The sequence below is a fragment of the Aquila chrysaetos genome (genome assembly GCF_900496995.4).
Source record: "Aquila chrysaetos chrysaetos chromosome W unlocalized genomic scaffold, bAquChr1.4 W_unloc_3, whole genome shotgun sequence".
In the NCBI taxonomy this organism is placed as follows: domain Eukaryota; kingdom Metazoa; phylum Chordata; class Aves; order Accipitriformes; family Accipitridae; genus Aquila; species Aquila chrysaetos.
In genome coordinates, this window is record NW_024470323.1 from 1,637,109 (window position 1) to 1,651,946 (window position 14,838).

General features: G+C 35.5%; 1 protein-coding gene across 1 annotated transcript in view; it reads right to left on the bottom strand.

The window, feature by feature from the left end:
• The window catches only part of LOC121233027 (excitatory amino acid transporter 1-like), a 79,173-nt gene extending 68,759 nt beyond the window's left edge, over positions 1-10,414 (bottom strand). The window contains exons 1-2 of the mRNA XM_041121609.1: positions 10,243-10,414; positions 8,380-8,654 (exon numbers count right to left, since the gene is read on the bottom strand). Coding sequence (XP_040977543.1) covers positions 8,380-8,560 — 181 coding nt within the window. The 5' untranslated portion in view covers positions 8,561-8,654; positions 10,243-10,414. The remainder of the gene's footprint in view (positions 1-8,379; positions 8,655-10,242) is intronic.
• Positions 10,415-14,838: the final 4,424 nt, after the last annotated feature.

Below are 14,838 nucleotides of genomic sequence, written 5' to 3' on the forward strand. Positions count from 1 at the left end.
TTTCTGTGTAAATAATGCTTAACACTTAACCCTCATCTTTTATAGACTTTTTTTGAATAAATGAATTTTCAGGTATGCCAAGTTGCAGTAAATGGTGAAAACCAAGCACACACTTTATAACTGTCAAGCTGATTTCCATTTATCATCGTCTATCCATGCCAATAGAAAGTATGTAGACATGTCAAATTTCAAGCAGGAACAATGCATTTCTTCAATTTACAGAATTGAACAAGATTCAAAAGGTGAATATAACTACTGCTAAGAGAAAGGACATGGGAGGACAACTACAGAATATGGGTAACAGTAACACCTTGTTATCCTGATTCTCCTGTTATCCTTCTGGTTTTCTTTGCCTCTTTTCCTGCTTTTAACTGTTTTCCTCTTCACTGTTGTACAGTTCACTGGACCTATTATTTTCCTCTTTTGTTCAAAAATGCCTTATAAAATCTATAAATAAATAATATAAATAAATAATAATATAAATAAACTTCTGTATGGCTTTTAAAAAGTTATACACTCTGTGGTTTCATCCTATTGATTAAAAGTAGAGTGTCAGTACAATTTCAAGACTGTTGGCTTGACATAATAAATGGAATAATCCAGGTCTTACTAAAATTTCTCTGGAATAATTTCCATTTGTTCTTTCCCTATTTTCCATAGTGTCTTCCCTATTCCATACTCCCTATTTCTTGTTGTGTCAGTGATCTAATTTAAAACACCTTGGTCAGGAGCCTAGTTGTTTTCTAATATACATTGTAGACATCATAGCATATTCTCTGAAGAACACATTTAAAGAAATTAGTGTATGAGGAAGAAATCTCTTAGCTCCTTACTATTTTTTTATCACTTGCATTGCCTTATTGCTCCAAAACTCCAGGTTTAACTGGGCTGTATTATGCTGAGAAACAAATATATGACAAAATATGCTAAATCTCAAAGATGCTGATTTCTAATCTGAAACTGAATGAAATACAAAATCTGAATGGAATGCGCAGTAAATGAAAGGAATTGGGAGGATGGACAGAGGATATACACAACTAATGTGACTGCATGGATTATTTTACACAGTTGCTGGTTCCAGAATGTGATTTTTTTTTAACAAGGCATGAAAAAATAAAAAAGTCAATCAATATCTCTCAGCTGCTATTTATCCTGATTTAAAAGTCAATACTACAGTACAAAGTATCAGAATGCCTGCATTTATATCTTTTTTAGCAGTGTTATTAAAATCCAGAAGATCTAATTTCTTTATTTACCTCTCTTTAATATTGGATTTCTTTCTATAGTTTTTCAAATGCACTTTATCTTGATTCACCTAAAGAGATAAATATTTTATGAAGCTACTTTTTTCTTTGATATCATAAAATCTCTGGAAACTTTTAGATGCCTGTTTTTTTCAAGAAATTATGTGAGAAATTTAAGCCAGATGAATGAAAGTTTCAGGAATTCATAAACAACTGAACATGCTGTCTTCAGCTACACCTTCATTTTGCCCAACTTGAAGGCATTCCAGTGCAGATGACAACTCATTCTGGCTTTACAATAGCTAAGGTACTAGGAAGAATCTAACAATGTTAAACATTTACTAAGCATACAAGTCAATGGCACCTTGCTTATGATTTTGTACTGCTTTGCAGTTACCATGACTACAGTGCACGCCTACTGAAAAGTGGAAAGAACTGGCAAGCCCTAATACTTGTTCATTTGATACTGAAATGTCTTTTTAGTCCCCTGAGATGCTCATACAAACACAAATTGTACCTTGACAGGCTTTAAGATGACCACTGTTTCTGTTGTAACATATCTTTTGATTGCATGATTGCCATATTCTACTAGCATTCAGAGAAATTTCTTGTAAAAACTCTTAGGAACCATGTAAACATCCTAAATACCTCATGCCATTACTGTACTGCATTCCACCCAGGATAGCCTTGAAATCTGCTTTGTAAGAAGTGGTATTACATAAATAAATTTAAATTGAATTTCTAGAGAGAGTTTTGAGAAGCTCACCAGTGCCTACATTTTTGTTGCCTCAAGCCTTCAAAAGACTGATTAACAAATAAGAAGGTGGTGATAGTTTAAAGAAAAAAAAACCTAAAACATGAGAAGTGTGGTATGCTTGCTATTCAAGGACTGTTTAGATTATGTGTACTCAAGGTAAAGCTTAAAGATGCTTAAAGAGTCACAGACTTGCTAATTAAGGACATACATCCTCCTTCGGCATTAAGAAACAAAGACCCTGGTGTCCTCCTATGATGCATGACCATAAAAGGACAAAAGGAGCAGAGGTATTCTTCCCCAAACGACCACCAAAGACCACCAGAGACCCCGCACAGGCATAGAAGACACTGGGATGATTGCTCAAGAGAACAACACGTCATGCTTGCTCAACATAATGAATATGCAACAGTTAGGTGGACCATATGTATTAGATAGGCGTGGTGTTTTAACTGTAATGTCTAAGTATGGACTGAAAACCTCAGTAGGGGTGCTCCATTTGTGGAAATCTTCCACCTTGCACCCTGCACAGAATAAAGCAATGTCTCCTCTCTAAACATACTTTGTGTGTTTCAGGAGTTACTTTCTGATCAGGTAACATTTTCACAAGCTGTATGAAGAGTGCAGTGAATGTTTATTTCTCTGAATTGTTTTATGACTGCTCAGAAACATTACTTTTCAGCACTACTTTGCAAGACCACTGATTTGACAATTTAGAGCAAAGAAGAAGATAGTAAGGTTTTATTTAGCACATTTTGTACCTTTACTGTGTATATATGCACAGCTACTGTCTCCAGAATGCACAATTGTGATTCACAAAGTAGCCAACTGTATTGTTGTTATCTATGCCACATATGGCAGTTCAACAACCACTGCTGTTTCATTTCAGTAACACCAGAGTGTACAATAAGAAATTAAGATTGCAATAATAAATTAACATAATTTTATTTTGAAAGTAACTGCTAAACTAGCTTACTGTTTATATTTCACAATCTGACTTTTATTACTAGCTACTTAATAGCAGAATTAAAGTTCTTTGTATTTCTATACTTTTTTTCCTTTTGGAAAAGGATCATCTCCTTTGAATTTACTCTGGACCTTACGGTGTCTGTTTAAATTTTTTCCCCAAAAATATAAATATTTTTAAACTTCAAATAGAATTAAGGTTTTGCTTAGCAATGTTTTCAAGATATTACTTAGGAAGGTTTTGTCACTTGATGAGAAAGAGCAGTTGTGCTAGGCAGGTTCTTTAGGAGAGCATTGAGACAGAGGCAGCCTCTGAGTTCAGCATAAATAGAATTAATTTCTCCCTAGCTGTCCCTAAACTGTCTTGATTTTCTTGTATATATCTTAACCTTTTGTCTGGTATCACATTTCTCTCTTTATGTTTTACCATATTTTCTCACCTCCCCACAGCTGTTTCTCCTACAGTGATGAATCATTACTTTGTTCTCATGCAAATTTTACCAAGGGTGCCTTAGGCACTGTCACCGTGTTCATTGTCAGTGTGTAATGGGGTCAAATACCCTTCTCTGGGTATGTCAGCCTCGGTCTTCAGTGGATACAGAGGATCTGCCAGTAGCAGAAAAGATGTCGCTTCAATAGACAAGAGACTGTCTTTTTTGTGGGTGTTATCCAGGGTTCTGTCTACCTGTGTATTACAGACTTGTACCTCTTTGGAGTAATTTTAACTTATTGTTCAGACAAGCAATGTGTTGAGATAGGAGAATCTGCTACTCTGCACAGCTCTTCACTGTTCAGATATTTTAGGTTGTGGAGTTGGGTTTTTTTGGTGGTTTTGGGTTTTGGTTTTGGGCTTTTTTTTTGTCTTCTGTATTATGAAGGAGCAAGGAGCACCTGCAGGCTTTATTTAACTCTCTGCTTTTTCAGGGACATAGGGACATTGGTAATGACTTCATCTCTCCTGTCTTCTTCCTGCACTTTTAACTAGGTTTTTTTTATAAGGATGTTGGAAAGTTTTGGGATCCTATGGTGCATGCTGTTGTTGTAGAACAGAAGTTGTATGGGCCTATCTACATTTTACATCTATTGTGAGATTGCCTGCAATTACAGAGGACTGGGTTCCATGACACAGCCAGTCCTGCACTCCCGTCAGTGGACAGGTAGCCAGAAACCAGAACTGGATCCATCTCCGTCCCCCTTGAATGTCCCAGTGGACAACTGTGGCATATAACTTCATCAGTGTAAAGAGGATTTTAGCTAACAATTTGGAGCTATGATGGCTTTTTAACTATGCAGAAATTGCTCTTTATAGTACTTGCTCCACAACCTCTCTCTACTTCACTGAGCCCATCAATTAAAACAGTATTTCTCTGTGAACAGCTTCTCAGGATCTCTGCTCAGCAGCTCTGTGTGTCTCGAGCTTTCCTTCCATACAAGTTCAGAATCCACAGGAGATTCTTTGGCATTTAGGAATCCTGCCAGAGTAGTCTGGACTCCTGTGGCATTTTTGGAAAATGGGAGGTAGGTAGCAGAGAATGAAGACAGTCTGCTGAAGGAAGGTTATCTGAAAGGAAGGCATTTTGAGGACAGGATGATGAAGCTACATAGCGTGGGAGAGAGGGCAGTGCCTGAGATTTTGCCAGTAATTTGACTATCACTTCAAAGTTTGTAAGACTTCCTGCAGATTTTCCATGAGCCACCAGGACCCCTAGCCTACCTTAAATTGCTCCTGGTCATTGTGACACTCTGAATTCACCAATGGTCAGCTTCCCAAATTCACCTCACATAATTGTTATCTATTGGCTCTTGCCAAGATTCACTGCAAAAAACTAATTTAATATTTCTAGGTGTGCCAGCAGAATCTGAAACACTTCATCATAACTCACTCACTGACCATGCTTTTCTCAAAGTTTCTCAAAGGGCTTGAAAGCAGTTTAAATTTCACTAAAAATAGCAACAACAATGATAAGGATGATGTGTAGACACACCCTAACTATGCAAAATGTGAAGTCAGAAGGACCTTTCTTGAGGTTTTTGGGAAACAGAGAATAGTGCGTAAGCAATTCTCAACACGAGTTATAACTTCTGGCATCTTTATAATTAGGTTTTTAAAGATTAATTGTTTTTGTATTGCAGCAGCTAGTGAATTCAGTTTAGAATTCAGTTCAGAATCAGAGTAACAGCAGAAGTTAGGGTAAACAGCTATATTTCTCCTTAGCATGTGAACGCCAGAAAATGTCTGCTCTGCCTGCAAAATATCAGTATGCAAAACAAACAAATGCATGTTGCAGCTACCCACTTCATAACAAAGTGCATGTTTCCACACACACAAACTCATCTAACTCAAGTGCCTGTTATAAACTACAGTCCTGAAACTGGGCTAAGACATATGATCCTATCCACTTAACCTCTACCAGCATCAATTCTGCTCAGCAATGAAGTTGGAAATTCTCTATTAAATAGGCTTTTTCATGTCAGTCCCTTGACAAAAGAGGCCTGAAATAAATGTTTCTGAAGAAATGTTGCGCTCTTTAAAGCTAAAATTTTGCTTTTCCTGAGTTTAGTCTTTATGAAAATTCCTGGACCAACAGCCCTAAAAACTGATGTCATCTGTCTGTTTAGATTACGGAGAGCATTAAGCACTGTTTCTTGTAAATGATTCAAACCTGACCTGAGTATAGTTTGGTTTCCACCTACATTCACATCCAAGCATCTCTGATGAGACAATCAGTGGTACTAATTGGTGGGTTAATTTTGCAATGTTGATGTCCTGGTTTCAGCTGGGATAGAGTTAACTGTCTTCCTAGTAGCTGGTATAGTGCTATGTTTTTGAGCTAGGTATGAGAAGAATGTTGATAACACTGATGTTTTCAGTTGTTGCTAAGTAATGTTTAGTCTCAAGTCAAGGATTTTTCAGCTTCTCATGCCCAGCCAGCAAGAAGGCTGGAGGGGCACAAGAAGTTGGCACAGGACACAGCCAGGGCAGCTGACCCAAAGTGGCCAAAGGGGTATTCCATACCATGTGATGTCATGTCTAGTATATAAACTGGGGGGGAGTGGGGGTGGGGAGATCACCGCTCGGGGACTAACTGGGCATCGATTAGCAGGTGGTGAGCAATTGCAGTGTGCATCATTTGTATATTCCAATCCTTTTATTATTACTGTTGTCATTTTATTAGTGTTGTCATTATTATTATTAGTTTCTTCTTTTCTGTTCTATTAAACCGTTCTTATCTCAACCCACGAGTTTTACTTCTTTTCCCGATTTTTTCCCCCATCCCACTGGGTGGGGGGGGGGGAGTGAGTGAGCGGCTGCGTGGTGCTTAGTTTCTGGCTGGGGTTAAACCACGACAGTTGATTACTGTCTGCTAGGAAAGGGATCAAGCCCACCATCTGATTTTCCACAGATCACCGAACAACTGAGATGATAACAATTTAGCCCTTGCCAAACTAGACAGATGCAGTTCAACCACTGAGTGTTTTCCAAACTCTTTAGCCAACTCTTCTCTACTTCTTCCCTATTTCCACAACAGAAAAAAAACTGTCAAAAAAAAAGTTTTACCTTTTTTATGTGTGAACTTGTTGTTCTAATCATATATATACACCGTAAAATTGCACCACAAATAACAAATGTGAGAAAATTTTGAATATTCCATCATAGTAATGAAAAGACTTTTTTCCAGATATTATACCAGATATGTCTATAGGTTCATGAGCAGAATTTGAGCAGCCAGCTCATCCTAGGCTGTACATTTTCATCAGTTCTCCAACTTGTGTTCCAGCCTTACTGGCACTCTGCCATTGCTGTAGGTGGTAGTGGAGCTGTGGTCAGATGTTTGCCGCTAGTCATCTAAAGCTAATTGGAACATGCAATAACAGTAAAAACACTTTTCCAGCCTACGTTTCTGTTCTCACATTGCCAAATTTATGGGATTCACATGAGCTAGATGACAGTGAAAAAATTGCAAGAGTGCTTTGGTCTTGTGCAGTATAGACAGGTGACAATCTAAGAATTGCATTCCTTTGAAGTTGGACAGTGTTTCAAAACCTGCTTAGTTTGTTCTGCCTTTCCTGATCATTGTAGATAAAATGCCTAATTTTTTTACCCCGATATTAATGGTTTTTTTGCATTGAACAAATTCTTATTTAGTAATTAAAAGCACTTGTGATCAAATACCGTTGATAAATATGAGAGAATGACATTTCTGTTATAGCAACAAAGTACTTTATTTTACCCATATGAAAATTAATATAATTGTCTCCCAGAAAAAGACCATCAAACCTAAAATTAATTTAAAATAACCCTGCAGGTGTGGTATCAAGCAACAATAATGGTAAAGCCCTAAAATTTTAATTCCTAAAAAAGTTGTAGAAACATAGTAAGCAGATTTATGCAGAACAGCATCATCAAGGATGTAGGTGTAGGATATATAGTCCTATCTTTAAGTGCTAACATTTCGGTTTTGATTAGCAGGTTCACAGTTTTATATTTTAAACTAATTAGAAAATAAAAATGAAAATAGTACAGTAAAACCATAATGTTCTTTCTCACACTATAAGGAATGGTATTTCATGAAACATCTGGTGTCATTTAGAACATTAATCTGTAGTTAAAGGAAAATTACCAAAACTGATCACATAATTATATAAAGGAAATATTTTTTAAAAATTGTATGTTTTTCTCATAAGATTCTCTTTCTAATGTAAATTCAAAATGTGTAGCTATATTTTAAATTAACATTTTGGTGCATTCCAAATCTAAATGCTGTTTGATGTTCTGGATTCCTCTCCATACACTCTAAAAAGGCATTTACTCAGGTGCTATCTTGCAGTCCTTTGAACAAGTAGCATTTCCATTGTTGCCCCAATTGCATCTGAAAGATGCATGTGTAAGATTGTGAGCAACTGAGAGAACATAAGCTTGTACTTAGGTTTGATTGTTTTGCATTTATTAAGGGAAAACTGAAAAGACTGAGGCTCTAATATATACCTTTGCTTAGAAATGCCACCCTTTAATTTCATTCACTGAGGACTTCTGTTTGTCATTGCAAGGTGTTAATTTTGGGTAGATTAGGCAAATAAAAGTTATATCCTGAGCATTTTGCTGCAGCTGGTTTTGGTAGAAAAAGATTTAATTGAGAACATTCAATTCAGTTATTGTACCTGATTCTTTAAGAGAAGAATCCATAAAACAGCTGTTTTCTTTCACCAGAATTTTCCTTAGGAATACTAGAATAATTAAAATGGCTCTTCCCAAAACTTCAACATGCAGCTGTCAAAGCCAAAACTCTCCAAGCCAGAACATTCTTATCAGTGCTGAAGAATTCGGGATCTCATTTGTAATGCAAATCCTCCTGGCAAATCGTCATTGTCAAATGCATTGGAGAACAGAATATTGCTATTGAACAAATTACTCACCAAGAATCACAGCAATAACGGTGAAGAGCACAAAGGCATTCCTCAATAAATAACTTTTAACATCATCCTTTGTTATGCTCTGCACTTTTTTTTTTGCCGAAAATGTACGTTTCTGGACTCCTTGTTGAAAGCGTTCCATCCTACTTCCAGTTTTTGGATCTTCTCTGTTTCCTTTAGTCATCTATCTCGCAGAAAGTTTTCTCTTACAATTAACTTCTGTCTATATCCCTTCAGAAAAGTGGAAGATCCTTTTCCATGGGAGGTACTGGAGAAACCTGTATGACAAGAAATATCAAATATTGCAATAAGATTTTACAGGAATCATTAGCTATATGTTTACATGGAAGCAAATATTCTTCATGTTTCAGTAAAATTTATATTATTTGTAGTATCTAAGTTGTTGATTGCAGTTTTTGATAAATAGTCTCAATGACCATTAGAAGAACTCTTTGAAAGGATTATATGGACTGATCAGATATATGTCCTGTGTCTTCAGAAATTAATCTGAATTTGCTGTCATGCTGTAAAACCCAGGAGTAATTTTTTTTGCAGTTGCTAGAGATATACTAATGTAAAATTGGTACAATTCATAGAAGCATAAGGTGCTATAATATTTAAAACTATGTCAGGCTTGCTTTTCATCTGTTTAGCAGGTCCATGTTATCTGAAAAAAATTCTAGTCACCTTCGCATTAACCATTGGAGAGAAATTTTTGCTTGAACTGGAAAGTTTAAAACGTTCTGCACTTCAGATGTTTTTAAATGGTTGAATGTATTGGCTGAATTCCTCCTTTTCACATGGCAAAACACAGCAGGAATAGTTTATTTATCCCTCAACCACTATTGAGAAGATTTCTCTTTGACAATTTTATGTTGATAACATTCATCTTTGAAGTCTATAAATTATTCAGAGCATATCTACAAAACATCAGAAGTTATATCCCACTTAGCTTGTTGCTTCAGACTGTAATACAAGTTCACATTGCAAAATAATGCTTAGCTTGGTCTGACAGCAATTATGGGGATATAATCTGATTTTAAGAAATCACACACTGAATCAACCTTAAAATGTTTTAATATTAAAAATCCTTCATTAGGATATTATTTTTCATTTTTAAATGAATTTTTTTGTGGCTGCTTGGTATGAATTTATTTCATAATGGAATCTGTACAAAGGTGTTTTCCAGACTGAGAATCCTGTTTTCTGAAGCATTATTTAATACACCAGCATGTTTTTATGAAGAAATTAGAAATTCATAAACAGAGAGTTAGTTGCTTCCACTGAAATCACTCTCCGTTTATACACAGTCCAACTCTAACATCTTACTTTTAATAAATCTAGTGCCTAAATACCTTTTTTTAGGAAGCATTTAAAATATAAATACACAAGGTTTTCAAACAGCATGTTTTAGAGGAGATACCATGTTGTAACAAATTTATTTTGATGGGATTTGATCACTGCTTTTACTATATGTTTAAAGATTGGCACTTTAGTGCAATATTCTCTCTGAATTTTAACAGAATGATATGTGCTTTGCTTCTTTAGAGAGTGAAAACATTCTTAGACTGAGCTGGATATTTAAATTAGTAAGTATTCTAGCTTGGACACGACTACTGTGTGCAAGAAGGATTTTTTTCAGAACAATTAATTTTCAGTATTTTGTAAAAAACCAGATTCATTCACAGTGCTTTTTCTTTCTAAGATGATTAATGCAGCTAATCTGTCCTTTATAACTTACATTAAGATCAAGAAAGAACATGGGTACAGCCAAAAAGATCATTACATTAAGTAACATAGAAAGGAAGAGAGTGAAAAATTAAGACTCCGTACTCAAAACACCACCAAGTGAAATGATTGGCTCACCTTTTCAGATCTTCAGTACTCTAAAAACACGGTGGTGGCAGTTAAGGTAGGGGTTTCCCAGCAAATACAACAGAGCCGCAAAGTTGAGTGAGCAGGAGACAGAGAAAACTAACAATCTGCATGTGCTCTGGAATACAGCAATTTACTATCACTGTAAGTTAAGGAAAGGGGAGGAGACTGTTAGCTGAACTCTGAAAAAAAAACCCACATCATAAGAGAGGGGAAAGCTGAGCTTCTGGAATATTGATTAGTCTTGGCACAGTGGAAGCAAGGTCACTTTCTTTGTTTTTCCTTTTAGACCACTTTCATGCTTTGTCAGTTCAGCTTCATTAGAAATGCAAAATCAGAACCCAGGAAGAATTGAAGGATGGCGCACACACACAGAGAACAGGGGAGGCTGACTGGAAAGCTGCTTCATTAGGTATTCGAGACTGGAAATCTGAAAAGCCTAAAAATAATTATATAACACTATTACTGTGCTTTTTAAAATAAATGGTAAAATATGTGAGCATGCTAGTTTGTTCTAAAAAGAGACATGGTGTGAGTCTATCACTTATTTTCCAATTCTTAAAGACAGTTATTCATTAACTACTCTTCCCAGGGTAGGGAACCAGACATATCTTTCAAAAGCAACTGGAGCATTATCAAGAATAGAGAAAAACATAATCAGCTATAATTCTTCATGTGTTTCTTGTAGATATTCAAAACACATGATGAGACTTGCCTCTTGTTTAGCAATTTAAACTCACTGGTACTAAGCCCCATTCAGCCTGTTTCAATGGCATGGAATGAATGATGAAGGGAAAAGCATAAAACATCCACTTTTGAGAAATGTGGCCTTCAGTTTTTTTAGTATTTAAAAGTTTGCACTATTGAAAAGATATTTGTAGAGAGATTCAGGGGAATTCCCAAAGACCTTTCACTTTTTAGAGGAACATTTTTGTTTTAAATTTTGGTAAAGTCAGATTAAAATATTCAATAATTATATTTCAGTGCATCTTTCATGAGATTTTAAAGTGTATTTTCTTATAAGATGAACAAATATTGTAAATGGAATTTTATAAATGTATGCTAAACATATAATTAAGAAGTTTGTTTATAGATGATGTGGCTTTTAATGTTTTTTTCCTGCAAAGCCATTTTAAGCATACAAAAATAATTTTATGTACTAGACACACAAAAAATAGTTAGGTACGAAATAAAATTAAGAGCAGTGTTACTTCCATGCAGTCACAGTAATGGTTTTGCTAAAGTGTTTTCTAATTTATATGTGTTTCAAATAATTATGTATAACGTAGAGAAAAATAATCTTACAGTATAATGCAAACTTGCTTGTGATTAATGTAGGTTTGCATTTGGATTGAAAACCACAGAATCCTGATCTTAGGTATCTAACTCAAGAACAAAAGTAAACATCTGAATTAACTTATTTATTATTCATTTACTTAAAAAAGCAAGAAAAATTGCTGACCACTTGTGTTGCAATGTCTATCTCATTTTTATTTTTCATGGTGCAGTTTTTAAATACCTTCACCATTTTGCCTGGAGATGGGAATTGACCTCTTAACTGACCTTTAGCCTTTAGTGATCTGCTTGTTTGATGTTTCTTTTTGGAGTATGGCATGCTTTCTGTGAAACCTCCCAGATAAGGACTTCATTCTGCCATCTGTTCATATGAATAGCAATGTTCCAGTTACCTTAATGGGACAGAGGTCAGGCCCCAATGAGGCGATCCAAAATTATGTCATCATTTAATGCTTTCTTTAATAATGGAGTCTATGAGAAACGAGGATAATCCTGTGAGACACTTAGCTATTCAGTGAGACAAAATGAAAATAGACAATAAGCAGTCGTACAGCTTAGCTTAACTTCAGCAGTGATACTTTCATTATTAGCTCTCAGTGAGCAACAGACATTCTTACACAGTGCTTAGAAAAACAGAATATTAAGTGCTTTTTGGCAACATGTTCTTATTAAAAATTTTCTTTCCAGCTTTTTTCCTCTCTCCTTCCTTTCCTGACATCCATTTATTTTATTGATTTTCTTAGCTTTGATAGTGAAATAAGGAAACTAAACTATATAAAGAGTGCTATCATTTATATAATAAACATGTGGTTTAGATATCCCTGGATAACAATAAATAAGTCACAGTTCATAGTACAGTGTCACCCTGCAATACATAAAATTACAATGCACCTACTGGAATTTCCTTTTACATATACAATAGATTTAACAGATTTAGTATACAATATTTAAGACTAGGACTAGGAGAAATTTAAAATGTTACTGGTTAAGTCTGTAATTTTCAGTAGTATTATTAGTTTCTAGGAAGAGCAACTTAAAACATAAAAGTTACTAGAAGCACTGTAGATTTTAGATTGGATCAGCCAACACTAAGAATATAAGAAGGCATTGGTATACTTTGTAGTGTAACACAGAGCAGCAGTCATTGGTGTTACCACCAATTTTACATTGACAAAATAATTTCTACATGCTTCAGGGTTTTTTCAGTAAAAATAGACAAGGAATGACCTAAGGCCTTGATGAGCCTGTCTATCTTGTCACATTAGCTCAGCACTCTTAATTTGTGCTTTGGGTTTCAGTTTCAGCCCTTCTTTGACAATGCACCAGGTGGCTTGCAAAGCAGGGAAATGCAAATATAGGGTAAGGACTAGCTTTAACTTGAACCTTGTCCTCCCAAGCAGTGTGGATTCAGCCAGCTGAAATCATGTGTCATGGTAAACTCAAGCCCTGTTTGGTTGTGGCTAATGAAATCAGCCAGTAAATGTACTTTGCATGTCGGCAAAGTATCTGAGTGCCTTTGTAAAATAAGTAAGGGTATTAGAGTGGAAGCTGCTGTTCAAACATAAAGTATTGTTATTTTCAGCTGACTAGAGCTATCAAACAAAAACCCAGGGAAGTCAGTTGTAGCAAATGCAAGAAGTGGAAACGAAGCAACAAATTGTACAACTGTTTCATGTCCCAGATGGTAATAAATCTAGTATGAGAGTGCATGGATCCCAGCTGAAATAAGCTTTTTAACATTCAAAATAACCTGGTGTTCACATTAATAAATCAGCACCATAAATTAATACTGGCTGAATCTTTGAAATTTTGGAGTTTTAGGTAGAAGCTCAGTGAAGTATTGTTGAAACCACAATGGTGAAATTGGAATTAAATTCTTGTGAAAGAATATGTTTATTCATAGTAAATGGTATGTCTGTATGTCCCCAGTCTTCAGTTAAGTTGGACAAAATAAGAATATATATGACTCCCTCGCAAGCTTCAATCTAGCTTAGAACTGTTAATTACCATTATACCCTGTTGTACCAATGAAGAAACTGAGTCTCTAAGGGGTCAAATTTAATCCATACAAGTTAGAAAAGAGTTGGCAGAGCTAAGACAGCCTTAGGCCCCTGAATATTTCCACAGGACCATGGCATTTTTTTTTTCCTGAGATACTCGATTGACTCTTGCTTTTTTGAGCATGCTAACATGAGAAATTGTGGTTTGGTGTTTGTTTCTTTTCAAATCTGTTTATCACAGTGGGATTTGACAAATACCTCAGTTTTGGCCAGCCAAATGTGAAAAATATACTTTATTTTTTATTAACACCTAATGCAATGAAAGTTAACACATTGCTTTATTGAAGACAGCGGGAAGAGATAGTGTGCTGTTATTTATATACTTGTGTGTGCTCTGCACACATCAAAAAAGGCATAGGCTGTGTTCTGTTAGCAAATATGAAGACCTGCAGGAAAAGATCTGTAGATCCATAGTTGCTATTGAGGACCTGACATTTGCACTGTATACACTGCAGGAGGGTTACTTTGAATTAGTTCTAACTTTGTTTTGTGGCCCAAACAGCTGTTAGTGCTTGGACTGTATGATCTGGTTTTGTTTTCTCCTAAAAGAATCCAGTTTGCACCTTCTAAGACCACTCCATGATATGAATCAAAGCATGTTGCTGTTGGTCACTTTTAATAGAAAATTTCCTCTACTGATTACTCTGAACTTGAGTTTATCTTCAATACATTGCAAATCATTGGTCAAACTCAATTATCAATAAAAATTATGTTGTGAAATGTTCTGTTGATGGTAAAGATTATTTATTATTATTATTATTATTATTATTAAAAATTCTACTATTCCATCAAAAGAACATTTCAAAAGCAAAGTGTTTTGCCTGAGATTAAGCAGAATGATTAGTAGTAATGACCAATCTAATCAGCAGGACAGTTTTTCAGTGATCTGTTTCTACATTTCTATTTATTGTCCCATTACAGTCTTAACATTGCTCACTCAAGCCAGCTAACAAATCCTCTTGGTTATTTTTATTCCTACATTCTGAGGCCTTGTGCCATGAGAATAACTGATTTTATGCTTTGGAGCTCTGTCAGTTTTCAGTTGGAAGTTGTACAACAAAAATGCGGCATTCCTTTCTGCTCTGTGAAAATTCCCAGCAGAGAAACACGAACTTCTAGTATCTCCATTCAGCATCATAGGCTGTCTGGGCTTTAACATATACTGTATGTCTGACTGCAGCTGAATAGACAACCTTGTTTCCTTTCAACACAGGGAGTCAGATCACCCACC